The sequence below is a fragment of the Phalaenopsis equestris genome, unplaced genomic scaffold (assembly GCF_001263595.1).
Source record: "Phalaenopsis equestris unplaced genomic scaffold, ASM126359v1 Scaffold000940, whole genome shotgun sequence".
Taxonomy (NCBI): Eukaryota; Viridiplantae; Streptophyta; class Magnoliopsida; order Asparagales; family Orchidaceae; genus Phalaenopsis; species Phalaenopsis equestris.
The window spans coordinates 68,711-83,947 of record NW_018165379.1 but is presented as its reverse complement, the minus strand read 5'-3'; the positions used below and the strand labels follow the sequence as shown (position 1 = coordinate 83,947).

The following is a 15,237-nucleotide window of genomic DNA, read 5'->3' as shown; positions in this document are numbered from 1 at the left end:
CAAAACCATGCCTCAAATATGTAACTAAAAAAAAACAGCCCTCACGACACAAATTCAGGCCCAAAACAAGGGACAAAACTAAACCATTTCGAGGTAAAATTGGGCCACAAATCTCAGACTAAACTGATCCCATGAAAGGAGCAAAAACAATGAAGTTCAAAAACATATGGATTAGATTAATGATGTATACTAAAGAATATGGTTTAACTAATATGTTCTAGCGGCAGTCAACATATTTAAAAGAAAGCGTGTTTGTATATCAAAATCATCCTATAGTTGGTTGACTTCACAAAAACATAAAAATTTAGAAAAAATGAGTATGAAAAGAATCTGTTTATTTCTCCAACAGATAAATATACACATAAAGCAGTTTATTTATCCAACAGATAAATCATCACAAAGCTCCCTATAGAATGAAAACTGCAAAAGCTTAATCAGAAATACTTAAAACTGAAATTCAGTCCTCTAGGGGCCAAAACCGAGCCCACCAAATGGACAAAGACAGTACATAACTATCAGCATTTATTTGGAGGGGAATAAGAATAATAAAGCTGAATAATGAACTCCCAAATCAACACTTCATTGAACATGTGATTCGAAAAATAACAGTAAAGTAACAAAGTAATTTTCCAACATTCACTCATATGTTTCAGCTCCCCTATTCTATAACCATTCTCATTCGTAACATTCCAACAGAGCCCAAATCATCACTTCATTCTAAAACCATCTAACAGATCCAACTGAGCTCGTATAAATTTGGATATGCAGGAATGATTGGGCATGTAAAGGCAGCAAATGTAAGGAGCAAAACAAGAGTCATAAAAACCAAACTTGAGTTGTTTATGTACTCCAATCATAGAATGCCTCAAAGAAACAGCAAAACCATGCCTCAAATATGTAGCTAAGAAAAACAGCCCTCACGACACAAATTCAGGCCCAAAACAAGGGACAAAACTGAACCATTTCGAGGTAAAATCGAGCCACAAATCTCAGGCTAAACTGATCCCATGAAAGGGGCAAAAACAGTGAAGTTCAAAAACATATGTATTAGATTAATGATGTATACTAAAGAATATGGTTTAACTAATATGTTCTAGCGGCAGTCAACATATTTAAAAGAAAGCGTGTTTGTATATCAAAATCATCCTATAGTTGGTTGACTTCACAAAAACATAAAAATTTAGAAAAAATGAGTATGAAAAGAATCTGTTTATTTCTCCAACAGATAAATATACACATAAAGCAGTTTATTTATCCAACAGATAAATCATCACAAAGCTCCCTATAGAATGAAAACTGCAAAAGCTTAATCAGAAATACTTAAAACTGAAATTCAGTCCTCTAGGGGCCAAAACCGAGCCCACCAAATGGACAAAGACAGTACATAACTATCAGCATTTATTTGGAGGGGAATAAGAATAATAAAGCTGAATAATGAAGTTCCAAATCAACACTTCATTGAACATGTGATTCAAAAAATAACAGTAAAGTAAAAAAGTAATTTTCCAACATTCACTCATATGTTTCAGCTCCCCTATTCTATAACCATTCTCATTCGCAACATTCCAACAGAGCCCAAATCATCACTTCATTCTAAAACCATCATGTAAAGAACAGAACAGGATAAAAAGAACAATGAGCTCATGATTCCAACAGAGCCCAATTCTATATGTTTCAGCATTCAACAGAGCCCGATCCAAGGAAATGAAAATCTTTCCAAGCATTCTTGCATTCAATGTTTCTCCATTATTGAAAGCATCATTCCCAAAGGAGAAGGACCTTTCTTATCATTTCAACCGCAATAAAAATGGTAAGAAATTCCAAGCATGAAAATTTGAACAAAGAAGAAGAATCCTAACTATTTCACAGTAAATCAAACATTCTGCAGCAAAAAATTCCAATGTTTCAATTCTAACGATTATAGGAACAGAAATTACTGTGAGAGGATCGAATACGGCCTCCGGGAAGGAAGGAGACGGATATCGGGTAGGGCGAGAGTGTGAGGTCAAAAAAATACCTCATATCGCGGATCACAGCCTCGTAGCTTCAGGCGAGGTCGAGACAGAAATGGTGAGACAGGAAGGGCGAGGGCAAGGGGGAGAAACGGGAAGGACGGCACGGGAAAAATAACCTAAACGCGAGAAGCATACGCGGAACGGAGCTCCTGGCCAGATTACGCTCCCTTAAGGGAATCGCGATAAGAGAACGGAGCTTTTTCAAAACGTCCCATGCGAACGTGGTTTTCAAACGGAAGGGCGGCGTTTTCAAAACGCCGCCGCTTCCAATAAGCGCTCTCAAACGGACCCTAAATCATGGCATGCTCTTTCTCCACACTTCATTTCCTTTAAGAACTCCTCAAAAATTGTTTAACTAATTTGACAGTAAAAATTAGAAAAAAAAATTGATACTATTTACGATGTTAAAATCACTAAAGTCGATCGTATTTTCACAATCTTCATTAAGGAATTTGGCAAAATATCTCACCAACTTATGTTGAATATCCTAATTTAAGAAACATACTTTTGGATTTTCATTCTCAATACATTTAACTTGAACTAAATATTTACTTTTGTTATCTCTTTGCTCAATACATTTAAATCACCATCAACAAAAAACAATTTCAAGACATTTTATATTAAAATTCTAGATCATTCTAAAATTTTTCTTTCGAACACATATCCAAATTTACTTGAGGAGCATAAGCACTTACAACATTAAGAATCTTAGTATCAACCACAATCTTTAGAGTTATAATTTTATCTCCAATTTCATTAAATTTTATAACATTACATTTCAAACTCGTATATAAAATAACACTTATATTATGTCTAGTAGGACTCCTACCTGAATAACAAAGTTTAAAACATTAAGCTATCGATATCCTTAATCTTTTTTTCAACCTATTTATTTTCTTGAAAGCCTAAAATATTTACTCTTATGAATCAAAATATCTGCTAATTCTATTAATTTACCTGTAGGAATGGCTATATTCAAAATTCCTATTGTAGTAAAAATTTCATGAAATAACTTTGCTACTTGTGACTGACCATAAAGTTAGAAGTATTGCTTATTTAATACTACACGTGACAGCAATGTCTATGCACACTTTTTACTATATTCAGGCAATATTGCGCGGTGCTTCCAAGTAATGCTCTAGCATTTACTCAATGATTTAAAAAATTCATGTCATAGTTTTTCGAATATATAATGCAAGTTTCCACTTTTTGCATCTAGGACTTGAGAACCGGCTATAGCAAAATATTACAGTCAGCATTCAACACATGCTCAAAATAATAAATAAAATCTTTTTGATTAATGCATATTGACTAAATTCTCTAACTTAATAGGCTTAGAAATAGTTCTTTTACAACAGATAGTTCACTGAGTATATTTAATGTCATGTTTATTTCATTTTAAATCCATAACGAGTTATTAGGCAGTTAGATTTTGAGTAGAATTTAAGCAAAATTTAGCTCAAATATTGTCAACCTGTGAAAAATAACTTAAATCCTACAGAATGTCATGCCAAATTTCACCCTGCTTTTACCTTAAATCCTGGATTTACTATATCTTGGCATTCAAAAGATTTTACTCTTCTTCACGGTCTATCAAAACCCTGACCGGTGAGCTCTCACTTATTTGTCATCGAGGATGTTAAATACTAGGTGTGTGAAAGTTAAACATTGACAATTTATTAATTTAATTTATTAATTTTGAAAATTTCATGTATTATTAAAACTAAAGGTGTTAATTAAACAAGATACACTAATTTAATTTAGATTATAAGATTAAAAAGGTATTAACTTAAATAAATTTATAATTATTATAATTATAAATAGTTGAATAAGCGTAATAGATTTTAATTTTCTTTAAAATTATTAATTAATGATTAACTGGGAAGTTATCTAATGCTAATTATAATTAAATTTGCCTAATTATAACTGAAAATTATTAAATAAAATTACTAAATCCAAACATGCAAAATAAATATAGATACACTCATCAAAATGGAGGTCTAGAGAAAGAGTTCAAGAAAAACTTGAATTATGGAGGTCTACATTGGAGTCTAAACGCCTTGTTTGAGAAGAACTAAAACTGAATACATAAAGTTTTAACTATGAGTGATCAAATCATTAAAATGTGTGAATGTTTTAGATATCTCGGGTCTATTGTTCAAAGAGATTATTGTTATGTTTTAGATATCTCGGGTCTATTGTTCAAAGAGATGGTGATATAGATGGGAATGTTATTGGTAGAATTCAACTTGGTTTGTTGAAGTGGAGAAATGCTTCGAGCCTATTGTGTGATAGAAAAATAACGCTTGAACTAAAAGACAAAATTTTAAAAGACGGTGGGGAGAACTGCAATGCTCTATGGCGCATAATGTTGAAATTTAAAAGGGAAGCATAAAGCAAAGTTAAGTGCAGTTGAGATGAAAATGCTTAGGTGGATGAGTGGCTTGACACTTAGAGAAAAAATACGAAATAAATATATCTGTGATAGGGTTGGTATAGCTCTAGAGGCAAACAAGTTTAGAGAGTCATTTTAGATGGTTTTGTCACATTAAAAGTCGACCATCTGCTGATCCGATTAGGAGAGTAGATGTTTTAGCTTCAACTGATGTTAAGAAAGGCAAATGTAGACCTAAAAAGACTTAGGCATATTGTACAAAAAATGATCTTAATCTATTAGAATTAAATGAAAATATAACACTCAATAGAACGCAATGGAGAAAAAAAGATTCATGTAGCTGATCTCACTTAGTAGGATAAAGACTTGTTCTTGTTGTTGTTGTTATTGTACACACATCAAAATATCATGAACAATAAAAGTTAGTTAATTAAAAAAATATTAACTTGAGCAAATTGGTATTATATTTTATTCTATTTAACTAAATAGAAGTTATCATGTTTAATTAGCATGATAAATTATTAAGGAAAGAATAATTGGGATCTCAGCTTAAGTTAATTATGATTTATTAGTCTAATTATGATTGATATAGGAAAAAAATATATAACAATATCTCACAATCATAAAAAAAATTAAATTCAAAATTAAAATATAACTAGATTTAATACTGATCATGTAATAATTTAGGATTCAACCAGCACAAGATTTATTAACTCCAATTTATAGCATTTACTGAATCCTATTCGACTAAAAGCGTAATTGCAGCCAAACAACCCTTTATTAGTCAACCCTTAGTTTAACAGTCTATACAAAAAAGTTCCGACTCTTGTACATTATAAAATGATGATGTGATTTAAAGCTAATTTTGCTCCTAAAGCACCTCCAAGTATCCTTTCTGTCTCCGACATTTGTCTTAACTATCTTTGGTCCCTTACTCCTGAACCAATGTCTATCCTCTCTTTCAAGGCACCACCAAGATCAAACTTTCCAGCATCCACATCAGCAGTCGAGAAGTAAACTTTTCATGTGCATCAATTAGAAAGAATTAAAACAATATTTTCCACACCACAACTATTGAACTTTTGCCCAAACAAAGCTATCAAAATTAAAATTATTTAAATAGATGAGTGAAGATGTTAACGGAAATCAAGTCACCATAATAACAGCAACTACAAAAAGCACTATCAATTACAGAAATGCTAAATGAAGTTCAAAATACAAGAAACTTGACATACCTGAACTCCTTTCATTGAGAAATAACAGGTGATGAAGTACACAGCAGACCTGCAGTATTTATTAGTGCATTATGCATATGCATTTCTAAAATAACTCTAGAACAATACCACAAGGTTTAACTGATAGAAGTCATTTTATATAGTTACTGCTTAAACAAGAGAAATTGACGAGCTAATCAAAATCATTAGAATGCATGAGCAGCTCTTACAAGGAATTTCAGGAACAAAGAAGACATTATCTTAAAAAAAAGATTTAAATTTGTAAAGCCAGACTGGTATAGTAGTTCTGCAATAAAGATGATGAAATATGAATAATAACAAACAAACAAATTTGAAGAGTCATGGGATTGAAATACGATAGACTTTGTCAGTGGCATTTTAGTATATTTCTTTAGCTATTTAATCTCACTTACCATAAACCAGAGTTTTTCATGTTATTTAATTATGTTATTTATTATGTTTTGTGCCGCGTCAAGACCATCTGTCCATATTTATCATTTTTTCAAATGCCAAAGTTAAGTTTGTTCTTGTTATCATCTCAATGTTACAAGGAGTAGTTCGAGATTATTTCAACTGGTATATATAAAAATGCCAACTATTGTAAATAAAGATGGTTAACTTTGGCATTAAGAAATGACAATGGCTCTTTCTTTTAACATAGGGTATCTTCCAATCTTCTTAACTGCCCTACAATTTATCTTCCCAGTTTTTTCTCTCCTTAACAAATCGAGGTGTCAAAGTTCGTCATTAACCTTAATTTTGTTGTCACGCATCGTATGAATTGAAATGAAAGTTATTCCAACAACTTGTTTATTGCTCCAACCCCTTCGATTCTCTACTACTTGGTCCCAAAAACTTCACAGTAAATCTCTTGTGTTTTAGGGACACAATAATTGTTGGGCATGTGAAGTTGTTAGAAGCACACATTGATGCACACTTCAAAAGCCAAGTGATGTGACACACTTGAAAGGCTCACGCAGGACTCAAGCAGGACTGGCTGAACGCAGGTCCAGCCCAACTGCACCGATCGATCCTCTTGGAGGGGGACCCTCTCCTTCCTCCTCTTTCCTTTCTTTTTTTCTCTCTTCCTTTTCTTTCCTTTCTTCCACTTTCTATTTTCCTTCCTAGGCCCTTCCTGATTTAAATCCTTTCCTAAAAGCCTAAATCTCAATTTTACTCTCCTTTCTTAATTTAAACATTTCCTATAAATCTGAGATCTTGATTTTAATTTTATTCTCCTTCCTTAATTTAAACGTTCCCTAAAATTGGGTCAAGTCTCCTATAAAATAGAAGTTGATGTGTCAAGAGTTAAGGGTCTTGATTTTGAAATCTGAATTCAGTTTTTTCTAAGTGTTTTCCACTTTAGGGTTGTATCCGACTACGATGAAGGTGCTCTGGTTGTAACCCCGTTTGGGGTGGTGTTCATCTTCGTTGTTCCAACTACTACACCTCTTCCATCAATCCACAGACGGCAGCTTCTCTGCCTCCCACTTACTCTTTCAGAGTGCCGCCCTCCTCCTGCAACCTCCCTGTAAGATACCGCAACCCTGCTACTCTCCCAGACCGCCAAAAGCTCCCCTACAGCTCCCCTATAGGCCGTCGCAGCCCCTGCAGCCATCTTCACAGCAGGTTGTTGCCTTCTCTCCAACGTCTAGTCTGTTGCCGCCTCCCTCCCAACACGCCACTCCCTGCGCCTCCAGCCACTGCAGATTCTCCTCCTACAACCCACTGCCTCCGCTTCTCGGCTTCCGCCGCCACTCTTGCCTCTGCACCGTTTCTCAGCTTCGGCATCCCCACTTGTACAAAAAAAGGAAGGAGCTTGACAGCTTCGGCATCCACACTTGTACAAAAAAAGGAAGGAGCTTGACAGTTTTTTCATTATTTTATTTTCTACATTGTATTAGAGCAAGATTAGGGTGTTCCTTCAAGTCATTGTTCTTTTTCTCTAAGGTTAGGATTTCCATTTTTTTTGTTATTATTCTCTAATGTTAGGATTTTCACTTACAACATTTGTACTTATTTTCTAATGTTAGGGTTTCCAATTCCAATATATATATATATATGTATATATTTTTTATTGTTGTTTTGTAGGTTATAGAAAAAAGAAGATCAAACGAGACTTAAAAAGGTCAAAATGATGAAAAGTGTGGTCTAGCGCTTAGGCACCCAAACAATAAACTATGGTCCAATTTCCCGAGAAAACAATAAGTAGGTGCTACCTTTGCTGCACCTAGGCGCTACACATCGGCGCCTAGGTCGCAATTGTGGTGCTATGGCTCTAGTACTTCAATCAAATTATCAAGAGAAAGGGACGGTGAGAGCGAGAGAGAGCAAGTGAGGGGTGTGAAAGAAAAGGAAAGGAGAAAGTCAGGGAGGGAAGTTGTGTGTGCATGTGTGTGAGAGAGAGAGAGAGTGAGAGAGAGTACAAGGAAGGTAAAATGTTAAAGAGAGTGAATGAGAGAGAGATTAAGAGTACACACACGTGTGTGTGTGTGTGTGTGTGTGTGTGCCCATCAGGAAATAAAGAAAATGAAAAGCAAGCATGTGACTACTAGACATGTAAACTGCATCAACTATAAAATAAAATAATCAAGAAGCAATGAAAGACAGACATACGGTGAGGACATATATTTAAATAATCGAAGGTCCCACATATCATGAGGAACAAGAGCATCGCTAACTTGCTCCTGAAAAATAAAATAAAATATAACTGCAGATTAATATATAAGAAAAATTAAAACATAAATGAATACGTAAGCTGACATAAATACAATAAAAAAAAATTACAAAACAAGAATAAAGTAATATAAAATAGCTACTGAAAGAAAGGAAAACAAAAGGATACGTACTTGCAAAATCATATTACCAAGTAGAGTCAAAGCAGCATCAACCTAAGCAACAAAAAAAATTAGCCATTAGAAATGGAAAGATAGCTATTAGTAAATGCAAAACTCGTGCTCAAGAACAAATGTGGTTTAGAAAAAATTTAAGCAGTACATCAATTTAAAGTAAAAAAAAAAACTAAAAAAAAGAAAAAATAAATAAAGCTGAGAGGAACAAATCTAGTAATACAACAACAACAAAGCTTTAATCCCACTACATGGGATCGGCTACATAATCCTTTTTCTCCATTGCATCTTATTTTGCATCATATTTTAATTTAGTTCTAATAGATTAAGATCATGTTTTATACAATACGCCCAACTCTTCCTAGGTTTACCTCTGCCTTTCTTAGCATAAGTCGAATCTAAAACATCTACTCTCCTTATCGGAGCATCAGATAGTCGTGTCGGCCAAATAATTTTGTGGTGTCTTTATTTATGATTTAATTTAATTTAATTTATATATAAGAGATTATAAATTTATAAAATAGTAATTTAACTTTGGAAAATAATATTTCAAGTTAATTTATATATGACTATAATTTTGGAAAATAATAATATTTTAAGAAAAGTGAGACCGAATAAATCTCACATATTTGATAGTCTAGATGGTTGAGCACGATACCACAAATAGTACACTATCCTGAAGGATAAATATATCATTTGTTAGCAGGTTTAACCACCTAAACTAAAAAGTTTGTAACATCCGTTTGGTCTGCGAAACCCTTTTTTTTTTATAAGTCAATAAATTCTCCTATTTAATATCGAAGATTAAATAGGGTTTATATTAAGTTGGGTTCTTAAGTTCCCTATAGAGGCAATCCCCTATAGTTAATTACATCTTAGGCAATCAAAATCACCTAAGAAAACTTTTAATTAAGATTAGTGGTTCTGTCTTCAAGATTTTCAAAGTTTAGTTTTCTGAGGTATGACACAAAAAAACCAAATGGGAATGGCTAAAAAAATGAACAGTATTTTTCAGGAGTCAAACGAATAAAAGGAATGGGATGTCACAGATTCGAGGAACACCTCGGTGACTTCTCAACTATCCTATTGTTTGGTTTGATTACTTTGAAATGATATTATTTAGTATTTTAATCCTGCAATTTATTTCTATAATTTATGACTTATATTAGCACAATATTCGATCGTGCAAATAGCCTAGAAAAATAGGAGAATTTACGTCGTACTGAACGACGACCTCGAAATCCTAAAAGGAGTTAGGACATATAATGCACAATAGAATTGTGCAAAAGCCTAAAGATAAGAGAGGATTTATGTCGCACTAGGCAGACTACCACGAAGTCCTATGGATTTATTGTTTATTCTATGAAGATTCCAACTGAAGATAGTCCTTTGCTTCGCTGTTGTGGTCTCGATCATCGCCCTCTGTCTGCTCGCTTCCTCATTCCGCTTCCTGGAAAAAATACACCAAGCTCCTTAACATATCGATCATAGGTTCAGATTTTGGTGTGTATAAATATACAGTTGTTTGGGTGCCTCCTAAACCAGGTGTTCTACTGTCCTCTATCTTAAAGGCCCCTGCAAGTCTATACAAGTAACATCAATAATAAAAGGGAAACATGCTATGAAGCGCAGTAAACAATAAACAATAACATCGCAAGCATGAGCTATATGTACAAGCAGTAAAATGCAGTAAAAAAAACGGTAAGTAAAGAAAGGCAGTAAGGTGTGCAGTTAAGAAAGTAAAACGTTGTAAATATAAAACAAATATATATATCTGACGGGTCTGTTGTTCCTGCAAATGAGATCAGTGTCGCAAGTACAAGTAAACGAGTATAATAAAAGAATTTAACAAATGGGTAAGCATGCATTTATATAAATAAGAGTGAATAGCAAAACGTACTACGACAACTCAAAGAAAGCCTAAATGAGCGATGGTTACTTGAAGAAAACTTTTTGGGAACGCGAGGAAAATCTGAAGAAAATCACGAGTGATCTACAAAGACTCCAATAAAAAGTAGGAAACGTACAAAAAATCCGAGAAAAAAGGAAAACCATAAGCATTCGAGTCAGGGTAAGCTCAGATTTAATTATTCTCGAGAAACTTCGAAGGCAACCATCGGTCATCAATATGTATAAAGCCCGGCATTCAGTTAGAAAATTCTAACAATACAATCTTATGAGGGCAATTCTTAGCCCAGTACAAATAATTGACAAGTGAACAATTGAATTATATTACTTAAAGTCCATATTTTAGCATGCATATAAGAAAATTAATATCATCTTAGTACTCAAATATTTTTCTGAAAATAAATAATGTATTTGTTCTTATCATTGTATTTTATAAAGTTAATTGTCACGAGTCTATCACACTGTCGGGCTATGACCGCCAGCAATCTAAGAAGACAAGAGTCCTCGCTAGTTTAGTGTCGGTGAATAACATTTTCATCCTACATTTTCATCGAGTCCCTGAGTCGGTTCCCGATGTTGTAGGATGTGAAATTATTTCGCTCTATCACTGAATGTCTTTGTCATCACAACCTTGACCCAAAAAAAGACCGTTCAACTTACAACTTTATTTGATGGTTCATATATAGCCAGAATTATATATGAGCGCTTACGTTTCAGACATAAGCACCTAAAACCAAACCAAGAAGCAAGGAAAGAGAACCGAAAATAAATAAATAAAAAGAAAGTCTAATTAATCTATAAAACTAGTATAACCTCAAATATTCACTAAATAAAACACCTTAAATAAATAGCAAAATGAGTACGCTCATCAATAGCTAGTTTTTTTCCAAATCACCGGTGTAACAATCCAAAAAAGATGTATCTAAAGGCCCCATTTGCTAGCCCACAACATCTCCGGAAGATACATTTTAGGGGATTCCAAGTTGCTCCCAATTCAATCCAAACCTGCTCAAAAGCCGCACTTCATCAAAAGCCCAAATTGCAACTAAACTCTCCCAACAAATATCAAAAGGGCCTTGCATTGCAGTCCAACAAATAAACTCTCCCAACAAATATCAAAAGGGCCTTGCATTGCAGTTAATTCGGCCCAAAGAACAGGGCATTGAAAACTTCTTCCAAACATTAAGCAAACCGACTCTCAAAGAAGGCACTCGAATTCCCCAAAACCACGAAGATTAAAGCATTTAAACCCACCCTAAGGTCAGCAAATTAGGGGTAAAGGCAGCTAAGAGGACCACAAAACTCAACACAAAAGAACCCAAATAGTTTATCTCGGGTAGGGGCAGCAAAAGCACCACCAAAACCAACACAAAAGAATCCACCCTGCAAATTTCAGGTAGGGGCAGCAAGCATCACCACAACCGACACAAAAGAACCCACACTGCAGATTTCAAGTAGGGCAGCAAGGGCACCACCCCAAAACCAACACAAAAGAACCCAACCTGCAGATGTCGGGTAAGGGCAGCAAGGGCACCACACCAAAACCAACACAAAAGAACCCAACCTACAGATGTCGGGTAAGGGCAGCAAGGGCACCACCAAAACCAACACAATAGAGCCCAACTAGCAGGTTACGGATAAGGGGCAGCAGGTAAACTACCCACACCAACACAGGGAGCACCAACCAGCAGATTTCAGGTGAAGCAGCGAGGAAAACAACCCAAAACAACGCGAGGGAGCACCAGCAAAGGTCTCGAATAGAGCTAGCAAGGAAAATAACCCAAAACATACACAGGGAAGCACCAGCAAGGGTCTCGAACAGAGTTAGAAACAGAGGCGAAACAAAACAAAATTCCAAAAGCTCCAAAGCAAAAAAAACGTAACCACCTGCATGTCTCAAATAGGGGGGCGACAACTAATCCCCAAAGCAGCAAGTGGTCAATTTCAAAATCATGCCAAAACCTTTTCGTAAAACTGAAATTGGGGAATCTACAAAACCAAACCAAGCAAGCTCCATAAAACTGAAGCCGCCAGCTCCATAAAACTGAACTGAATTAGCTCATAAAACCAAGACCACAAGGCTCCACGAAATCAAACCAAACCAACTCAAAATCTCACAACCCAAAAGGTCCAAAACACCAACTCCCAGTATATAAGATCAAAACAGCATTCGAACCTCACATAAACTAAAGAAGGTGGATGGCATAAACGTACAAGTGTAATAAGAACAAAAGAAAGAGATCTTCGCATGCATAACACTTGAAACATTGTCATTTATAAGTCTAACACCCTTAGCTAAGCAAAAAGAATGAAGTAATTAAATCAGACTCAACAGAATTGCTAAAGGCCTAACCATCCATGGCAATTGATAGTAATTTCAAAAGGAGATTCCAGGTAAGGCAATCAAGTTTAAATATATTTTTTAAGTAAAATCTCGCTCAAATCCTTTTATTTCCCCGAGATTTTTCAGCCTCTGTCGAGCAAAAAGAAGACAAGAAAAGAGAGAAATTACCTTGCTCGAGCCTTTTGAAAGAAACAAAAGGGAAGCCACAGAACTCTCAGACACCAAGCCCTCAAGCACTAAGTCTTAGCCGAGCAGAAATTTCAACAGAACCTCCCCCGAACTCAAAATTTGCTTAACCCCCTACATGACCTGCCCACTTAGGTTTTATACCAAAAAGAAGAAGAACCGGAGGGAGAGGAAGAGGGAGCGTAGCCGTATCATCGATGGATGATGGGGCATCGCAGAGCCTAGCTAATTAAAGGAAACAAGTGCAGAAGGCTCGGATAACCGGTAACATACCACAAAGGAAGGCTACGAAGTGAATCAATATACAGTCGTGTGGGTCAAAAAGGGGACAAATGCTTCGGGCGCAGAGGTAGGAGAAGCTTCGGGCAGAGCGAACAGGGAGTCACATCGACATGGTGTGGAGGGAACGCTAGGGCAGGCGATTAAACCGCGAGGCTCAAGTTGTGGCGTGCGTGTGTTTAGGCTAAGTAGCGTTAGTGTTTTATATTATTATTATTATTATTATTATTATTATTATTTAGATGCGTCGGTGTTCGTGTCACTTGTGTGTGTCGAGGATCGTAGTGAAGTGCACGTCCCTCCTAGCTAAAATCAACACTCTGGACGTGCTGGAGAGTCAATTTTGTCGTCCGGCAGACAACCTCAGCGACGACCAGGTCGAAAATGCGCCAAATTCAAATTTCCTTAAAATTTTGTTCTGATTGATTGTTCCAGCAATTGATTCAAGTTTGGTCAATCGTGAAGCCTTCTACAGGTTCAAATGACGTGAAAATAGCTAAAATGCATTTTTTTTCCAATTGTTGGAAGAAGAACAGATTGAGTGTAACAGTTACTTTTTACATCATATTTGAACTTCGAGAAAAGAAAAACAGAAAAGTTGACCAAAAAAATGCTAGCAACTTGATTAGTCCTTCAGCAAGAATGTCAAAATAGCTAATGAAGAACTTACAACAGGGGTAACATTGCTGAAAGCTGGCAATCCAAGCATCAAATCAGTCCATATAGCACTCCAATTAGTTTTAGCTAAGATGGACACCTGTAGAAAAAGGTATGAGACTAACAATTTAAAGCAAAGATTTAAGTAACTTGGAAGTGCTTGTAAATCAATAAAATTAAACTCAAAGAAACTAAGTTTAAAAGCATCATAGAGACGAGCAAATTAACATACACATGATAATGAAAGGAAGTTGGTCAATTGGTTGCCAGCACACAAAAATCCATGAGCATGTGTCAGAAAGAGGACATATTCAAAATTTATCTAGCCCTGGTGATACATCAACTCCTAGCAAATAAGAATAGCCTTCTCCCCCCAACAGGAACTCGCGTTCTTACAGTCTCTCTATCTTAACTGGAAAAATGAAAATCATTTGATCTTCTGGCACTAAAACATTTTAAAATGGCTTTCATAGAAGGGTACGGGCTAAACATAATACCCTTACGTTAATATTTATGCAGCAGCAGACCTTAAAAATGTATGCTTTTAAAGTAGGAAAATCATCCAGTGTTGGAATGAATTTTATTTTTGAGTGAATTAAGTAAAAACAAATTAATATATAGCAGGGAATGGAAAAATTTTAAAAACAAAATGATGAATGTTAAAATAAAATTTAATCAAAATTCTTATGTAACCTGAACCAATCATTTCTTTAACAGTTCCGAATCCACTTGGTGCTTGCATAATGCATGGGAAAAACTGAACATAAGTTCATCTTCAAAATTGAATCTAAGTCGCAAATTTTGCACCTTCTCCAAACTTGGATTATAATAAGTCAAATTAGTATTTCTCTCCGTAGCATTAGGTTGTGTTCTGACAATTTTGATGGAGGGAAAAAGGCATTAAGGGGCGGACATCCCAGTTAGGACAAGAAGGCATGAAAAACAAATCTACTTCAAAAAACAAGCTAAAGAGCTTTATTTCCTTGGGTCCAAGGTGTACAGTGTTAAAAACTGAACCAAACTAGACTCCCCTTATGCCAATTCAAACTAGTTGATCCCGACCCCAGTCATGCACCGTCTCCACCTTTCCGATCTGAGCAAATGGCACAATCTAATTTCCCACACTCCAGACCACCTTTTCTTGAGATTATAAGCATCATGAAAAAAGGCACTGCATGGTTCCCTCTCACCCACAGCCACCGAACCTCCTCAGCTAGCAACCCTTCCCCTTCCCTCTCAAAAAACCCTAGCCACTAGCTGCTCTCCCTCCTTTGCACTCTATCCTCCCACTTTGAACATGAGCAGAAACTAGAAGATCAATTGTTAACAATGTGGAATACTGAAAAAACAAAAATATGATTTTCAATTT

General features: G+C 35.4%; 1 protein-coding gene across 1 annotated transcript in view; it reads right to left on the bottom strand.

Moving 5' to 3' along the window:
- Window positions 1–15,237, bottom strand: part of LOC110032439 (serine/threonine-protein kinase ATM) — a 214,268-nt gene that overhangs the window by 178,574 nt on the left and 20,457 nt on the right. The window contains exons 13-16 of the mRNA XM_020736078.1: window positions 13,882–13,968; window positions 8,495–8,536; window positions 8,262–8,332; window positions 5,646–5,694 (exon numbers count right to left, since the gene is read on the bottom strand). Coding sequence (XP_020591737.1) covers window positions 5,646–5,694; window positions 8,262–8,332; window positions 8,495–8,536; window positions 13,882–13,968 — 249 coding nt within the window. The remainder of the gene's footprint in view (window positions 1–5,645; window positions 5,695–8,261; window positions 8,333–8,494; window positions 8,537–13,881; window positions 13,969–15,237) is intronic.